The sequence below is a fragment of the Nannospalax galili genome, unplaced genomic scaffold (assembly GCF_000622305.1).
Source record: "Nannospalax galili isolate Female #2095 unplaced genomic scaffold, S.galili_v1.0 scaffold204, whole genome shotgun sequence".
NCBI lineage: Eukaryota > Metazoa > Chordata > Mammalia > Rodentia > Spalacidae > Nannospalax > Nannospalax galili.
This window is the reverse complement of record NW_008350959.1, coordinates 386,930-405,218: the sequence shown is the minus strand read 5'-3', so window position 1 is coordinate 405,218 and position 18,289 is coordinate 386,930. Positions and strand designations below refer to the sequence as shown.

General features: G+C 45.6%; 1 protein-coding gene across 1 annotated transcript in view; it reads left to right on the top strand.

Annotated features, from left to right (window-relative positions):
- The window catches only part of Antxr1 (ANTXR cell adhesion molecule 1), a 254,868-nt gene that overhangs the window by 137,999 nt on the left and 98,580 nt on the right, over window positions 1-18,289 (top strand). Inside the window, 1 exon segment of the mRNA XM_029553527.1 lies at window positions 2,082-2,177. Coding sequence (XP_029409387.1) covers window positions 2,082-2,177 — 96 coding nt within the window.

Below are 18,289 nucleotides of genomic sequence, written 5' to 3'. Positions count from 1 at the left end.
ACTGGTTGTTCTTGAAGAAGACCCCAGTTTGAATCCCAGCACCCACATGGCAGCTAACAACTGTCTGTAACTCCAGTCCCAGGAGATCCAACAGCCTCTTCTGACCTCCATGGCCATTGCATGACATGGATGCACTTACCTACATGCAGGCAATACACACACACAGATAAAATTAAAAAATAAATAAATTTTTAAAAATTTTTAAAGTTTAAAAAAAAGGAATTAAATTGCCAAAAGCCCCTACCAGTCAAACTACTTTAACAGTTCAGTACATATCAGTAAATTATCAATGAAAATGCTGGGCGTAGGGCACAGACTATAATCCCAGCGCTCTGGAAGTAGAGGCAGGAGGATCAGGGGTTCAAGACCAGCCTAAGCTACACAGTGAGTTTAAGGCCACCTTGAGCTATACATGAGACTCTGTATCAAAACAAGAACCTATTGGTATAAACTGTTAGTAAACTTCAGAGACAGTCTTTCTGCCCCTGACTCCTGACTCAAATGTACAGAAATCTCTTTATATTGTTATAATGCTAAAACAAGAAAAGCAGCAGTCAGTGTGGGAATACAGATGACACATAACTCATAATTCCCTTCAGGAGTGAGGTCCATTAAGGGCCTCAAGACCGTGATTGGGCCTTGAGGTGGGAGGAAGGGCATTAGACAGAAGCAATATAACATATGGAGATCTAAACAAAAGACAAGGCTTCTCTTTAACCCCTGGAGAGGAGCTTCATTAAGAGTGAGAATGAGAAAGAGAAAGAGAGCCACCAGGAGAAGGCTGGTGGGAGGAGGCCAGAGGACCTTCTTCAAAGAGGAGGCCTCCCTGAGCTAATCTTCCTGAGGAGTCTCCAACCAGTCCCCAAACAAAGGAGAAATCTGACATGTTATAACCTTTTAGAGGTGGTAAGAAGTCTTGCATCACATAGTGTGACAAAGAGTGTAAAGGAACTTGGTAATGGTTAGGACAATAAATGCCCCCCCCCCTTCCAGGCTGTTGGGCCCCAGCAAGGACAGCTCTCTAACTGTCCCAGAGCTGCAGGGAGGTATGGCCTGATCCAAGTTGTATTATCTGGCCTAAAGGCATAGGAGGTGTTCTAATATATACCAGGAACATTTTTTGACAATGTATATCAGCATAGTAACCAATTGCTATGTGGTAATTATATGTTAAGCATTTATGTAGCTGTTTGGTTTTTTTTTAATTATATTATTATCTGGGAAAATCCCTGATTGCTTTCTTGGGCCAAAGAAGGGGCTGCCAGTTTTGCTTAGGGGCTTTTGATATGCATAGCAGTGTGTCCCAGGCCCCAGGGGGGCTGTGGCTTTTATGTAGCTGGGAGGAGAGGATTTAGACCCATGAACTTAAGTGGCTTCCTCAATCAGCAACCTTGGAATGCTGACAGCAAACATGGGACTTAGGTGCACTAAAACTTAACACCTCGGGCCATGCAGCCATGCCTGGCTCCAGGACTGGCCTAGGCATGTGTAGAAGTCATTATAACTGATCTCAGCTGCCTGGCTCCCTCACCACACATGAGCTGTCTACCCTGACTCACCACCCTACCCTCACCTGCTACTTGGCAGCAGTGACCCTGCCCCCACCCTGTATTCTGACCCCTTCGGGCTCTAGACTTTTCACCTACAGTCTTAGGGGTCTGTTGCAGGCACCTGTATGTAGGAGCGCCAGGGATGGAGGCAGTGACTGAATCCTAAGTAGGACTGCTTTGAATCAGCCCAGTTGGTGGCCAGAACCCCAGGCCTCGGGATAACGAATCTGTTACCTGGTAGAGGTGATGTTCCAGGGGCAGAGGGCAGAGCTCTGTACCTCTGCTCCTGCTCTTTCTGAAGGTTGGATCCTTCACATCGGTCCCAAAGACAATAAAAGATCCTCCCCCAAAAGGCAAATCCCTCTTTCTTGAAGATCGGCTAAAGAGAGTGTTCACGGGACTGTGAGCCCAAACAATGAGCGGGGTGCTGTGCTCTTCTCTGCATCTCAAATCTGCCACCTCTGGGAAGGATTTAGGAGGGAAAACCCTGCATGGTCCACTCTCCACTGACTGCCCTCTCTTCACCCACAGTCAGATGGCTCCATCCTGGCAATCGCACTGCTGATCCTCTTCCTGCTCCTGGCCCTGGCACTGCTCTGGTGGTTCTGGCCCCTCTGCTGCACAGTGGTAAGTGAGCCAATTTTAGTCCACCCTGACAGGGGTGACATGAAGGTCCCAGGACCAAGAACTGTAACAGTAAAAGATAAATTGTGCATTCTTTATACAGTTTATACAAAATCAGCATAAATCAGGCTTCGTCACTTGGAGCCATGAGCCAGGAGCAGTTAGCATGGGCTGGGAGCAAGGCTGTCCATGCATAGCCTCTGAGTACAGCAGCTGGCAGGGATTGGGGGATTGGATCTGGTACTCAGGAAAGATCCACAGCACCACAGGAAGGACAGTACAGATGATGGGGTTGGTGGACATGTAATAAGCACAGAGTATATGCATGCAGGTGTGTGACACCGCTTGCTGAGTTACACCAGCTGCTGTTCAGGTATAAGACTCTACAGTTGTGACAGAGGATTCCAAACATACTCTTCTACAGCCACCCTTGTCTTAGCAACTCTTCTGTCCACCTAAGGGAATACCTCATGCCTTCTACCTTGATTCTGTTAAAGTAGCATGTATAGAACACAGTGTGCCCACCACTAGTCTGAGCACTGGTGAAAATGCCAGTTAGAGCCTGCTTCTTCCCCATCCCTGTCCCCTCTAGTCAGCTCAAGGTCTAGCCAGTATCTCAGGTAGCATGGGTCCTAGAATAACTGTCCTCTTGGTAATCTACCATGTCCAAAGGAAACATGTCTGCCTGTTGCTATTTCCTGGCTCTGAGACTGTAGCTCAAATATAGGCATCCACACCTCAGCTCTGATATGTGGTAGAAAGCCTGGCTGAGCTGGATGGCTACGTACATCTTCTGTTCCGTATTTCACCTCTTCCAGAGAGGGCCAGCAAGGGAAATGGACAGTGACCTGGCCAGGTCAGTGGCTGATCTCTATTTGATCTCTGTAACTTCAGCATTTGGCACAGAGACCATGGACTCACATCTGTGTCTAGACCTGACACAGGAGTGTCAGACTCGAAAAGGAAGGAAAATAACTTCCAGTGACATTGTAAAGAGATGATGAGTGAGCGAGATGAGCCTCCTGGCCAAGATAGGACATGTGGCGGGAACATGTAGCTTTGAGTACTTCAGGCCTGCACCACTGTTGTGTTTTGAGGGTAAAAAATCCCCATGAGTCAGCCAGAGTGCTTCCTATGGTGACTCAAAACAAGCAAATTTTCAAGTCTAGAATTCTGAAGGGAAAACAAGCCACCTTGCAGTGGGCTCTTGCTGAAGTTGCTGGTGGCTATGGCAGTGACCATCAGGGTGTCCACCTTAGTGTTACTCAGCTGAACCCTTTGATTATTACAGACAGGAACCTCTGGGTGAGGACAGCCCAGCAGCCATACGATCTGAGCAAGCTGCTTAACCCCTGTGCCTCAGTTTCCACATTGATATAATAAGGATAGTAAGAGCGCCAACCACCTAAGTAGACAGCAAAGACTAAATTTATATAGTTAGCATTTAGAAAGCACACAGAGAGAGCTGGCTGTTACCACTACTGAAGTTGGGGGTTTATTGCTGTACTATATGGTGCTCAGTTTACATCAGCAGGAAATGTTTCTCAAAATAAACTTTTCATGATGGGAAGCAGTGTCACCCGAGGCAGGATTGTTTTGCAATTTTCAGAAATAATTTTCATTGAATTTATCTGGTTAAGTCCCTGTTGCCTGGAAAGACAGCCAGCATATACTCACGTGGTCTGATTTTGTAAGTCCCCGAGGCTTCTGTTTGTGATACTATTAACTGCCCTGCCCTCTGTTGCTGACCACTGGCCTGTACCCCAGTGTTTCATGTGCCCCTAAACTTCGTGTTGACCATTTGCTTCAGGGATCCTGGCTAGGGCTGGGTGAAGTCACATGTTTCCTAAATGAGGGTGTGTGGCCTGAACGGGGGTATGAAGGAAAGAGGGCTGCTCCACAAGGCCCCATTCAGAGGATTCTGGAAAGTTCCTCTACCCTGAGTAACAACACCCCTAATGTCTTCTGATTAACAGAGGATATCTTTGTAAGCCATGGTCCCCAAAACTCCCTCTGTTACTCTCTCTGCCCCTCCCCAGTGTGTGGGAAATGCCCTTGACCCAGTACTAGAGCTGCATCTCCACAATAAAAGAGTAGCCAGAGGGAGGAAGGACTTGCAGTGTGGTCATGTGAGGCCTTCTCTCTCATACACTGCACTCTCTCCAGGGGTCATATTCAGAATGCCCAATAACCTGCAAGACCTCCACCCCAGCCAGACCAACCTTAACCCTTTTGTGGCTGCATATCTGGGGAGGGGCATGAAGTACAGGCTGGGCAGCAGGCCCTCAAATTCCCATTCTGAAAACAGATAATCCATGAATCCACCAGTCCATGCTTGACCTCCAGCTCCACTGAGTCTCTTGCCACTGTCTTGTGACTTTGTGGCCCCAGCCCATGCTCCCTGATCACATCTTCCACTTAACCTTGCAGCCTAGGTGTGCTGGCCTCCCCGGCCTCCCCTGCCTCCCCTGGCTTCTGCTGACTCTCCTCCAATGCCTCTGCTCACTTTCTTCTGTGTCCTGTGTCTGTCTTGGTGTCTTGTTCTCCAGGGTTGTGTCCAACTGTCTTCTCCCCACAATGTCCCCAGGCAGTGTCATCCAGTTCCAGGACTTCATCTACTTCATGTGGTCAACCATCCTTGGCCCCATTACAGTGGACCAGTAGGCATCTCAAATGCAGGCCTTTCTCTCAGAAAGTCCAAGCTAAACTCATCACGTTACCCCTGGGCTTGTTCTTCTATGGTGACTGCTGCTGACCTCTAGCAGCCCGTTCTGGAGCCTGCAGTGGCTGTGGATGCCTGCTTCTGTCTATCTTCCTCATCAATTCTTTGAAGTATGTTCAGTGAACCCTCTCCCATCTCACCTCATCTTCCCGTGGTAGTCAGTACAAGCACAGTGAATGCACTCAGTTGCTACTTAACTGAGGAATGAATGATCGAGTGCCATTGCCCGAGTCTGAGTCTAGGCTCTCCCATTTGAGTTTTCAGGAGCTTTCTATCTGCTCTTTTAGTCTTTCCTACTTCCCTAGAGAGATTAGAGAAGAAAGCTGGGCATAGTGGGGCACACCTATAATCTCAGCACTGGGGAGTCTGAAGCAGCATGTGTTCCAAGCCAGCCTGGATGACATAGTGAGACCCTGTGTTGTGGAGTGAATGTGAAATGCCCCCAAAAAGGTCAAGGGTTTGAACACTTGGTCCCCAGCTGGTAGTGCTGTTTTGAAAAGCTGTGAAAACTTTAGGAGGCAGAGCCCGGCTAGAGGAAAGGGGTCTCTGGGGGGTGGGCATTGTAGCTTTATAACTCAGCCCAACTTCTGGTTCCTTCTCTGCTTCCTGACTGCTGACACAGTGTGGCCAGTGGCCTGCTGCCATGCCTTCCTGGCCATGATGGACTGTTTTCCTTTTTTCTTTTTTTCCTGTTTTACACTGTAAGCCAGAATAAATATTTCCTCCCTTGAGCTGCTTCTTGTCAATAACCAGAAAAAGCAGCTAATAAGCCCTATCTCAAAATAAAAAAGTGCCCAGATCATTGATTCTACTTACGCCCCTGCCCCAAATCCTCCTGCCTGTCCAGTGCTCTAAAGTAGAGCTCCTGTTCCTCTATGTGGCTCCCATAGACCTTTCCTAACCTGCCCTCCTCCAGCTTCAACTCTCACCTTCATCTTCTGTGCATGAAATTCCTTAGCACCCTGTAGCTTCCTTTTGGAACTAATAATGCCATTACTTACCATTGTCTTTTTACTTGTGTGTCTTCGGCTGTTAAGCTGAAACTGTTAGAAGCTAACTCTGTAGGTCCCCAGAGCATAGCATGTTACTCAATTAGACCTCAGAGTTCCTGGAGGGCCATCTCCAGACCTGCTCTATCCTGAACATACTGTCTACCTCTTCTCCTGGCTAAAAATGTGTATGTGTGTGTGTGTGTGTGTGTGATTGTGTGTATGTATGCATATGTACATGTGTGCACAAGTGCCTGTGCATGTGTGCATGTACGTACAGAGGCCAGAGAACAACCTCAGGTATCATCCTCAGGAATGCCACCCCTTTCCTTTGTGACAGCGTCTCTCATTGGCCTGAAGTTTAGTAATTAGGCCAGGCTGGCTGGCCAGTGAGCCCTAGGGATCCTCCTGTCTCTGCCTCCCCATCTCTGCGACCTCAAGCTTTTTAACATGGGTTCTGGAGATGGAACTCGGGTCCTCAAGCTTTCAAGGCCCAGTCCCTATGTTCTTCTTTACTGTGGTCACCATGATCATCATGTTTCCTCTTACTGAGTTTTTATTATTTTCTTTCTCTGCTGTCACCTGTTCCTCTGTCTTCAAAGCACAACTCACCGATTCCCACCTGCTTCCCCCAGAGGGTCATTGACTGCCTCGAAATTTCTGCACCCTTCTTGAGGCTGTATTAGAGCATTATTCATCCTGCCAGTGTTTATTTGCATATATATTGCCCTCACTGGACTGTGAACTGCTCCAGGGCAAAGAAAACACTAGCCACTGATCGTAGTTCCAAACTGGAGAACAGTGACTAGGACATAAATTGTACATCTTCCAAACTGTATTCTGCAAAGATGATTCATCTTCAGGGAAGATCAGGGAAGAGATTAGACGCAGGAACCTACCCACAGTCCACTGCAGCTTCATTGGATGGTGGCTTCTTGTGTGGTGTGCTACCATACTTCATAACGTACATATATATATAAAACAAAGGACCTATCAGCTTCTTTAACCCCTGAAAATACTTTCATTTTATTGGGAAGTATATTAGTTACTTTTCCTGATGGGATTAAATGCCTGGCTAGAAACAATATAAAGAATGGAAGGTTTCTCTTGGCTCATAGATTGAGGCTGCAATCTGACATAGCCCATGACAGCCTGAGTAGCTGTTCACATTGCATCCCCTATCCCAAAGCAGAGAGAGGTGAATACTGGTTCTCAGTTCTATTTCTCTTTTTCCCCCTCTTTATTCCATCTAAGACCTCCCCATGGGATGTGCTGCCCACATTCAGAGTCAATCTTTGCTCTTCAGTTACACCTCTCTGGAAACACCCTCACAGACACACCTTTGGATCTGCTGGGTGATTCTAAATCAAGTCAAGTTGACAATGAAGATTAGTGGTGTAGCAGGAATTGAAATAGATCTTGCTATGGGATAAAGAATTCTAGTGAGATGTCTTTCAGTTAAAGGCACTTACCACCAAGCCTGACAACCTGTGTTCCATCGTCAAGACCCCTATGGTAGAAGGGGGAGAACTGATTCCTGAAAGTTGTCCTCTGACCTATACACACACACACACACACACACACACACACACACACACACGTATAGTAAGTAAATGTAATTAAATTTTTAGCTTAAAAAATAAATTATAGAATTAGTTGCACAACAGTATGAATATATATGTAACATTACTCTCAAAAACTAGTGAGATGGTGAATGTTATATCCTATGATATTTACCATAATTAAAAAGAAAGATGAAACTCCTGCTGTCCAACTGTAGTTCTTCAACAATCCAGCTAATTAAACCACCACACCCCTTAGGTCAAATAAAATTATTATATTTGAGTTCAAATGAGAGAAAATACTTTTATTCAGCTTATTGGGACAGGATTGGATGCACTCATGATTAACCCTGTACAGAACTGATGTTTGGTGATCTTGTGAATGATCTTGTGAACAGTGATCTTCACTGATCTTGTGAACAGTTTTCAAATAATTTTGTAAAGGGTGATATTTAATTCCTTTAATCAAATTCCAAGGGCAGCCTAACAAATAAGCCCTGGAAATCATCAGTGACAAACTGCAAGGGACAAAAATTATAATTTGATATGCCTTCAACTGAAATAAAAATAATATTCAAATACTGCTCTCCCCACTTTTCATAGCATTGAATCATAGGACCCAACACCTACCCCAAGCATCACCACGGGACTAGCTAACAGCTTACATAATTACAATATGGTACAAACAGGCAGCTCTTTACCCCTAGTCTTGGGCCCAGGTAAGTGTACTTCCTGTTCCCAGCAGCCAACTTCCAGTTTGGGTCTTCTCATTTTCCTGCTTACAAGATTAGTTTTCACTATGCAGTGCCCTGCCCTTGCCTCTACATTTCTACCTTCCCCTGGTAGCTTCCCTCCGCTGGAGCCTGCCTTACAGCCTGCCTTGTAACCCACCCACCCTGCCCCTGTACCTGCAGGTACAGTAAAGCGAGACCAGGTGTCACTGGAGACAGCAGGCTGCCAAAGTCACATTTTCCCCTGTCAGTTTAAGGAATGGGAAAATCCTTTAACTCCCATTTCCCCATGTGATAAATTAGGAACTGGGAATTTGTCCCCATATTTCCCCCTTACATCCTTTCCTCTTGGAGCCCATTCCTCCCCTTCAAGAGTCTCTGTCCAGTGGCTCTCAAATCTGGTTGCTCATCAAAACCACCTGAGAATTAGATGATGCTGGTGATCAAGGGCAGCTTTACCAAACTGCATCCCCTGACAATAGTGCCCCTGCAGATAAGAGCAGACACACCCTGGAACAGGAGGAGTTTAGGCAATAGCTTGAAAGATGCCATTAAGCTAGGTTGAAGAACTGACTCTGCAGCAGGATCCCTCAAGACCTACCTTTATTAGGATGATTGGGTGGTGAATTTTTAAACCTGATGACCATGGAACTCTTTCTCCTCTGCCCCTTCTTGCCCCTACCCTCCCAAACTCCAGTTGACCTGCTGGCACCCAGGAGATCACTGGTATCCTATCAGAAATATTTAGGAAACACAACCCTAGAGAGCACTTAAGCTGCTGAAATCTCAGAATCTGGAACTGTGAAGGCAGACTCTGCCCTCCCTCCTTGGGGGTTGCCTCAGTGCCACCCCGCTTGAAAATACCATGAATGCCATTCACTCATGGACCTCTGTCGCCTTTCTCAGGCTCCACTGACCTTACTGGTGACTGGAAACAACAGCCCATAGCCAGTAACAGGACAGCGACCAGAGAGGCACCCTCCCCAAGACACAGGATTTGTTTTATTGTGCTACTTGCCAGAGCTCTGTAGTGGTGCTGACATCATCTCATGGCCACCATGCCCAGACATTCTACTAAATCATGTGTCAGTTACTTATCTACTCGTGTTAGCATTCCTGCCATGGCTGTCACTTTAGGCACTGGTGGATGTGGTCTATTAGACAATCCCAGGGAGATAAGAGGTACAAAGTTGTTTTAAACTTGAGTTCCAAAAGAAGAAAGAAAAAGATTGATCTCATTTCTTTGTAAATCTCTTGTTCTTTGTTCAAACATCTTGAGCTCAGCTTTTTTATTGTGAAAGTTCTGAGTTCAGACTGTGCTGGGCCAGCAGTAATCACCCCATAATTAGACATCTGTAGTATGGGAAGAGTCATTGATCTGCCATTCATCAGCATCATCTCCTTCCGGCAGGTTTCTCATATGGAGTTGCCCATCTTCCCATGGTTTCTTGACTTTCACTGAAATACTTATTATAAGGCTTGGGGATGAGAGTAGAAGGCTAGAGTATAAAAGGCAAGCACCCCTGCTGTCTGCAATATTAAAGGCCTTGGAGGATGCCTTTCTGATATGGACCAGCATGGCCTCTATGCAGTTCTACACTGTGGCTGCTTCTCTCACAGAACCTATGAGACCAAGGAACCTGTGTTGTCAGCTCTCAGATCAACCCAGAGGTCCCTGCATAAACAGTGTTTAAACTAAAGGCTCTGTAAAACCTTTGACATCTAAGTATGTCATTTAGGGCTGGGGAGATGGCTCAGCTGGTAAAGTTCTTCCTGGCCAAGCATAAGGACCTGAGTTTGGGCACCCATTACCCAATAAAAACCAAGGTGTTGTGGCTAGAGAGATAGCTCAGTAGTTAAGAACACTGGCTGCTCTTACAGAGGGCCTGGGTTCAGTTCCAGGGGATCCAGGGGATTCAATGCCCTCTTCTGACCTCCATGGACATTGAATGACACAGTTTCTTACATGCATACAGACAATACACTCATATACATAAAAATAATAAATAAAACAAAATGAAAGCCAGGTGTTGTACCTATAATCTCACGACTGAGGTCACAGTAGAAGACAGGAGGATTCTGGGAACTTGCTGGCCAGTCTATGCAAATCAGGAGCTCCAGGTTCAGTAAGAAACCCTGTCTCAAAAAAATAAGGTAGAAAACAATTGAGGAAGACTCCTGAGTCAACCTTTGACTTCCATATGCACCCACATGGACACATGTACCCACACAGACACATGCAAATGCGTATCAGACACCCCCACACCCCCACACACACATACACAAAAGTAATTGTTTACTTGAACTAAGCCTCAGAGCATCTTAAAAATAATGATTGTGAAAAAAATTAATTAATCTTCACTACATAGACTGTGCTGGGTCAGCAGTAATCACCCCATAATTAGACATCCGTAATGTGGGAAGGGTAATTTATCTGCCAGTCATCAGCATCATCTCCTTCCTGCAGGTTTCTCCTATGGAGTTGCCCATGTAAGAATGGGAATCTTTGGCAAATATGATAAGACTCACAAGAAAATAGGGGACATTTCCAGGGACAAAGGAAAGAGGGATCAGTTCAGCTGGTCCCAATCAATGGCATACTGGGGAGACTTTCTGAACTCAGTGACCCAGAGCTTTGGCTTTGCAGCTTACTGTGGACTCAGAAGAGCTTGGGAGTTGGGACTGAGTTTTCTACCGAGTCAGGTCCTTGAATGAAAGGATGAGTTTGATGTTTGTGTCCCTAAGAATTCATGACAGGGTCTTAGAGTTGGGTTTATACTATTTGGGGCCCTGTAAATTACAAGCAGAGAAATGATTAGGAAGGCATGGGGACTTGCAAGAAGAAACCTAAATCCCCTGGCAGATTGGTCATTCGACCCAGGCCTCATAGAACAGTAGAGGTAAAAATACAAACTACAGATGAACTCACAACCCCAAATTATCCAATCCCAAGGAATACTGTTACTCAGACTCCTTGGGGTTTCACTAAACACAGAAAAGCAGAAAAGACCTGCAATCACATGAGAATTCAGGCTCTGTCAACAGTATTTCTGCAAACTTAACCTAGTTAAATAGTGGATGCACTGAGATTTCTTTGAGTTTCTCCTGCAACATGCAGTGTGCTCCTAAAATATTATGAAATTGGGCTTCAGAAAATATAAGAAATAATAGTTCCAAACAAAACATTCAAAACTGCACAATCTGGGGCCAGAGAGATGGCTCAGTGGTTAAGAGTGCTTGCTGCTCTTGGAGAGGACCTGGGTTCATTTGCCAGAACTCACATCAGGCAACTCGTAACCATTTGCAACTCTAATTCCAGGAAATATGACGCCCTCTTCTGGCCTAAGCAGGTACCATATGGACATGGTATACATACAGATCAGCAGGGATACATATATGTATACACATAAATTTAAGAGGTTAAAATTTTTTGAAAACAAGAACTGGAGAGATGGTTCAGTGGTTAAGAGCACTGGTTACTCTTGCAGAGGACCCACATTCAATTCCCAGCACCCACATGGTGGCTAACAACCGTCTATAACCCAAGTTCCAGAGAATCTGACGCCCTCTTCTGAACTCCACAGGCATTGCATGACATGGCTGCACTTATACACATGTGGGCAATACATCATACACATAAAATAAAAATAAATATATTTTAAATTGTAAACAAAACTGCACACATATAAACAACACACTGAAAATGATAAATCCAATTAAAAATCCATTCTTTTCAATATCTTAAATTCTTCTTTTAAGTTTTTAATTACTTTTATTTGTGTTGGGGTGGGAGGGATCAGAGGACAACTTGCAGAAATCAGTTCTTTCCTATCATGTGGGCATCAAATTCAGGTCATCAGTCTTGTTTTATTGGTAAGCACCTTTACTTACTGAACCATCTAGCCAGCTCTAAATACCTTAAGTTCTTAATAAAAATGTTACAATAACTATAGCCTTTCACTTTGATGCAAAAAGAGTGAGTACATGAAGTGTCATAGTGAACATGGGTGGCAAGCAGTGCTGCCTGGAGTGAGCCGGAGGAAAGGCATTCTTAGAACGAAGTGTCCAGTATCAGCAGTTCAAGGCTATGGCTCACTATCCTGTTACTCCTTCTGCACTAGCTAAGAGAGAAAATCAGCTGCTGTTGTTTTGCCCAATTCCTTTCTTCATTAAAAATAAACTGTCTGTGTGGTTCCATATGAGGCCCAATATCATAGAAGAACCCTTCAGCTTTGCACCTGATCCCCACATTACTGCCACATAGAGCAAAGGAGGGCTCCAAAATCCCCCTGCTTCCAGCAGCATCTCCCATGAAGCCTGGTTGGGCTTCTTAGTACCTGTGTCTCTCAGTGGTACTAAATGAAATGGCCCCATACTTTTCCATGTCTAATGAACCATTATATTAATTTACCACCACCACACACATAAAACTATAATATATATTAACTTCTCCTTGGCCTCTGAAAAAATTCATTTCAAGCTAACACAGTTTCTCTGTTTAGTTATTTTGTTATGCGTCTCATCTATCACATAAGCATGCATGCATGTTATGTACATATGTTGTAACAACACAGACTGTATGTGTAGTTTTCAAGTTGTCAGGTAGCTGTCTTAGAAGTAGTTTGGGACACAGTGCAGAGAAGTGAACCTCAATCCACAGGGCAGTGAACAGAGTTGGAGGTTGAAGTTTAGAGGGCAAAATGGGCCTGAGTGGTATCCAGAAAAATAGCACAATTAATTCTAAGTCCACCCAGGGTGCTGAGGAGATTCCCACAATGCATCTGTGTCACAGCCTGCTTTAATATGAGAGACTGAAAATATTTTTTTAATTTATTTTTATTTTTTGGTCTTTTTGAGACAGTGTCTCCCTGTAGCCCCAGCTAGCCTGGAACTTGCTATGTAGACCAGGCTGGCCTCGAACTTACAGAGATCCTTCTGCCTCTGCCTCCCAAGTGCTGGGATTAAAGGCATGTGCCACCACTCCCAGCTTGAGACTGAAAATATCTTAATTTAAAAATATGCAAAAGGACCAAGAGGCCAGAAAGGTGCCAAATGCTTATTTGAGAGCAAGAAAGTTGAGAATAGCCAGATGTAGTAGTGCATGCCTGTGTCTTCTAGAAGTTCAGAGTCCAGTGTGACAGAAAGAGGTGCAAGTGCACCTCAGAGCCACCAGTGCAGACAGAAAAAATAAGATCTTGCTGCATCTGGGAAGCCTCTCCGCTGGGCTTGTCTCCCAGCCAGGCTGGTTCTAAATGCACATGAGTACAGAGAGGAGGCAAAGGTGCAGGGACTTCTGTCCTCAAGCTGGGACAGCAGAGGCACTAGAGAGCCCAGAGGCCCTGTCAATAGGACAAGGACACTGTTGCTGTTAAAATGAAGTGTTTCCAGAGTTGGTGTATTTTGGTTTATTTATTGGTTGGTTGGTTGGTTGATGTCCTAATTAAGTTCAACTGTCAATCTGAGACAGGCTAGAGTCATCTGAGAGGAAAGCCTGGATTGAAGGAGGGCCCCGTGGGCATGTCTATGGCAAATCATCTTGATCGGTAATTGATGTAGGAGGGCCTAGGCCACTGTGGGCTGCACCATTTCTGAGCAGGTGGTGCTGGGCTATGTAAGAAAACTAGCTTAGCATGAGTCTCAGAGTGAATCCACAAGCAGAGTTCTCCATGATTTCTGCTTCGGTTCCTGCTTGAAGTCCTGTCCAGGCTTCCTTCAGTGATGGACTGTGACATGCATGTGTAAGCCAAATAAACCTTTTCCTCGCCTGAGTTGTTTTGATCAGTGTGTTGTATCGCATCATCAGAAAGGAGTCTAAGATGGCCGGTTTTTGAGATAGGGTCTCATAACATAGCCAAGGCTGGCCTAGAACTTGAAATCCTCCTGCCTCGTCTCCAGAATGCTAGAATTGAAAACCTGTGCCCACACCCAACTTACAGTTGGTGTTTCTACTCTGCCCCAGAAACTCACAGCATAGCACCTGTGGGAATGTCTGACCTAAAGCAAAACACACTTCCACACAGAGCTGATTGACGCACAGAGTAGTTGCAAATAAACTAATTCACAGTTTTCAGAATGTGGTCCACAGATGCCCCAGTAAGCATCACTTGGGAACTTGCTCTAAATGCAAGTGCTTGGCCCATTCTTCTGAGGGGAGACTTGGCAGTGCTCTACATGCCAAGAAGCCCTCTGCATGATCCTGATTCTGGAGAAGTTAGCAACTGCTGAGCTCATTAAAATTAGAGGGCAAGTGTCATCCTCAGCTGTTATGCTAGATGGTTGTAGTGTCAACTTGACACACCTGGGTTGAGGGAGCCTTAATTGGGGAATTGTCTCTATTGGACTGGCCTGTGGCCATGTCTGAGGGCATCTTCTTGGGAGGGCCCAGCACACTGTGGGCCAGTGTTGCTTAAAAAAGCTGGCAGAGCAGGGGCCAGGGAGCAAACCAGTAGTTCCTCCATGGCCTGTGCTCCATCCAGCTCCTGCCTCCAGGTTCCTGCTCTGAGTTCCTACCTTGGGCTCCCTGATGAACTGTGACCCAAGAGAAATAAGATAAATAAACCCTTTCCTCCCCAAGTTGGTAGTGGTCAGAGTGTTTTGTCACAACAATGAAGAAACAAACTAGGACAGCTGTTAACTTGGACCTCTGTAAACCTCAGAAATGCCTTTATGTCAAAGATGCAATCCTCAGCCAGAGACTCCGTGCGTGGTGTGGAGGAGGTTTTGGGAGACATCTAATTGTGGCTCATACACAAGCAATGCTCAGACACTAAAATACAGATTACACAAAGAAGGCTCAGAATATTCTTCCCATTTAGTACTTTGTCATATGCTTTGGGATAAGCTCCTGCCTTCCTGGAACTTGTGCAGTTTAGCAGAAAGCCAGCTCCTGTCCCAGAGCGAAAAGATAGCTAAGAGTAGGCAGAAGTGCGAAGTCATGGTAGAGAATCCTTCAACAGATGAAATGATGATGTCCAGGCCTGTGACCTGCCCTCATGCAGCATGGTGGCCTGACCTCCGCTTTAAGTGAGCGGGTGTGGGGTGGAGAGGCTCTCTTCTGGGGAAAGGGAGTGCCTGTGTCAGAGAGCAACTTGATTCTAAGGCACAGGATCATAACAGCTGAGTCAGCAAGACCAAGTGGAACAGCAAGAACTAAAACTTCTTGTGACTGCCTCAGAGGAAAAAAATAAAACAGCATGAAAAATAAACCCTGCAGGTACATTACCTCACCTCACCACCTTCACCGTTTTTGAAGTGAATTGTGGGAGGGCTTTGCAGAAACTTAGAAGTTGAACCTGACTCCAACCGCAGTGGCTAACCTGCAGGTGTCAGACAAGCCCTGGCTTATGCCAGCCACCTCAAACATCTTCCTCCACTGTGCCTCCAACAACTGCCTCAGGGGTGCTCACAAGAACTTGAACTTGACTTGGGTGTGTGTCAGTGGCAGAGCACTTGCCTACTCTGTGTCAGGGCCCTGGAGTTGATCCCCAGCACCACAAAAAGTTGAGCAGTTCCTAGAGCTTGAATTGGTCTTGGAGAATAGTGTTTCAATTTGGTAAGATTCTACCTGCCCGATTCTGACTTCCTTTTACCTGTGTAAGTCTTTGTCAGATCTGACCCCCTTCAAGTTTGTTTAAACAAAGATGCACAAAATCATAAAAATGAAAATGAAAGAGTAAAACAATCCTTTGAAGAGACAAGCACCCAACTCACAGAAGCTTTGGAGATTCTCAGGTAGCAAACACACATACCCCCAAAAGAAAGGAAAAACCTGAATAACAATCACAAGTTTCATCTAAGTATTTTTCTTAGTCTGTTCACTTTACCAATCCCATTAGTTAAAAAGGGCCGCTGGGCAGTTACACCATAGGAGCAAAAGGTCTACAGAGCCACCAGTTCTGGTGTTTGGCTAACTCACAGGAAAGAGCCTCACACACCTGTGAAAAAGTGAGCAGGCCAAGGCTTCACGCAGTAGCTGATGCCAGCCTGCATTCTAGTAGGGAATAAAGATACCTGGCAATGCTGGCTGAAAGCCAAGTATTATGTAATTTACCTTTCAGTTATGACTAAAAATGCTACAAAAACCCAGATCCTATGAAAGCTCCTCCTCCTGGAGGAGATGCATGTACTAGCAACCTGTCTATGTCGGTCTGAGGGGGCGGGGTGGCAAGCAGGACGTGGCCGAGCGTGGAGTCTAGGGTGTTGAGCATTTAGAAGATGCTACAGAGAAGCCTCAGAGACGGAGACTAAGGAGAGACTTGAAGTGAGAAAGAATGGAGGTAGCCAGTTTGCTTTTTGTCCTGTGAATTATAAGAAGCCACTGGCTTGGGTTTGTTTGGTTGGTTGCTGTTGTTATTGTTGCTGTTGCTGTTTTGAGACAAGGTCCCCCTGCAGCCCCAGCTGACCTGGAACTCACTATGTAGACCAGGCTCATAGAGATCCACCTGCCCCAGCCTCCTGAGTGCTGGGATTAAATGTGTGTGCCACTTCATTTGACCCGGTTTTATTTTTTAAGTTAATTAATCTATTTTTAATTAGCATACAAAGCATTAGATTTCATTATGCCTTTTCAAACAAACTTGTTTCGATGACTCTCTTCCCCCTTCTCTCCCATCCCCCAGCCCCCCTTGTGGCCTCCACCCTCAGTAGCCTCCTTTCTGCTTTTATTTCACAAGCCGTACCGCATACCCCCACCATCCTCAACACCTCTTTTCTTTCCCCTCTGTGGTCTCCTTTCTGGTTTCATAGCCTATACCCACACTCACGCCCACTTAATATGTGTACATTATATGCATACATAGAAATACTAAAAGCTAGAGTCTGCATATGAGAGAGAGAGAGCATGCTCTATTTACCTTTCTGAGTCTGGGTCACCTCAATTAATATACTGCTTTCCAATTCATCTACTTTCCTGAAAATTTCATAATTTCATTTTTGTTGAAATTTGAATAAAATCAAACTGTGTAGTAAGGGTTGTATCTTCACAGTGACTGTGAGTAACAACTTTTCAGGCAGCATGGGCCCTGACCAAAGGAGACACAGAGAACGGCACTTCCTGTGTTCAGAGCACTCCTTTAGGTGGCCCATGTGCTGCTCTTGGCGTGGTGTCCTAGTTTGTTTCTCCATTGCTGTAATAAAACACTGACCACTACCAACTTTGGGGAGGAAAGGGTTTATTTATCTTACATCTCCCAGGTCACAGTTCATCAGGGAGCCCCAAGTAGGAACTCGGGGCAGGAACCTGGAGGCAGGAGCCTCTGCTTACTGGAGGAACTCTGCTTGCTGGCTTGCTCCCCTGGCCCCTGCTCAGCCTGCTTTCTTATGCAACACAGGCCCAATTTCCCAGGGGTGGCACCACCCACAGTGGGCTGGGCCCTTCCACATCACTCAACAATCAAGAAGATGCCCCATGGACATGGCCACAGGCCAGTCCAATGAAGGCAATTCCCCAATTGAGGCTCCCTCAACCTAGGCGTGTCAAGTTGATACTAAAGCTATCCAGCACACATGGGAATAACGCTCTCTAGCCATCTGACCCCAAGGCATGCTGGTGTTCATGGGCTGGAAGTAATGAGAGGGTCTCTTCCTTATCCCTGCCAGCCACTCAACCAATGAGACTAGTTTGAGGATCAGTTTCAGTTTGGCTGAATATGGTGGCATGTCGTTCAAAATTTGGGTGCCAAACTTAACAGTGAATCCATGTGGAATCTGGACTACAAATTAGTCCCCTGTAACAAATATTACTAAGTTATACGTGTTGATATGGTCTTTGGTGCTTCCCTCATGTCTGGCCCCCTATAGGATATAGAGATTCAGTAAGTGGGGAGGTAACTAAATCAGGCAAGAGGGTCAGTGTAAGTGGAGACCTACTGTGCTGGGTATCCCAGCACTATCATATGCTGACGAATCTGGACTACAAATTAGTCCCCTGTAACAAATATTACTAAGTTATACGTGTTGATATGGTCTTTGGTGCTTCCCTCATGTCTGGCCCCCTATAGGATATAGAGATTCAGTAAGTGGGGAGGTAACTAAATCAGGCAAGAGGGTCAGTGTAAGTGGAGACCTACTGTGCTGGGTATCCCAGCACTATCATATGCTGACTCTGTGTAAG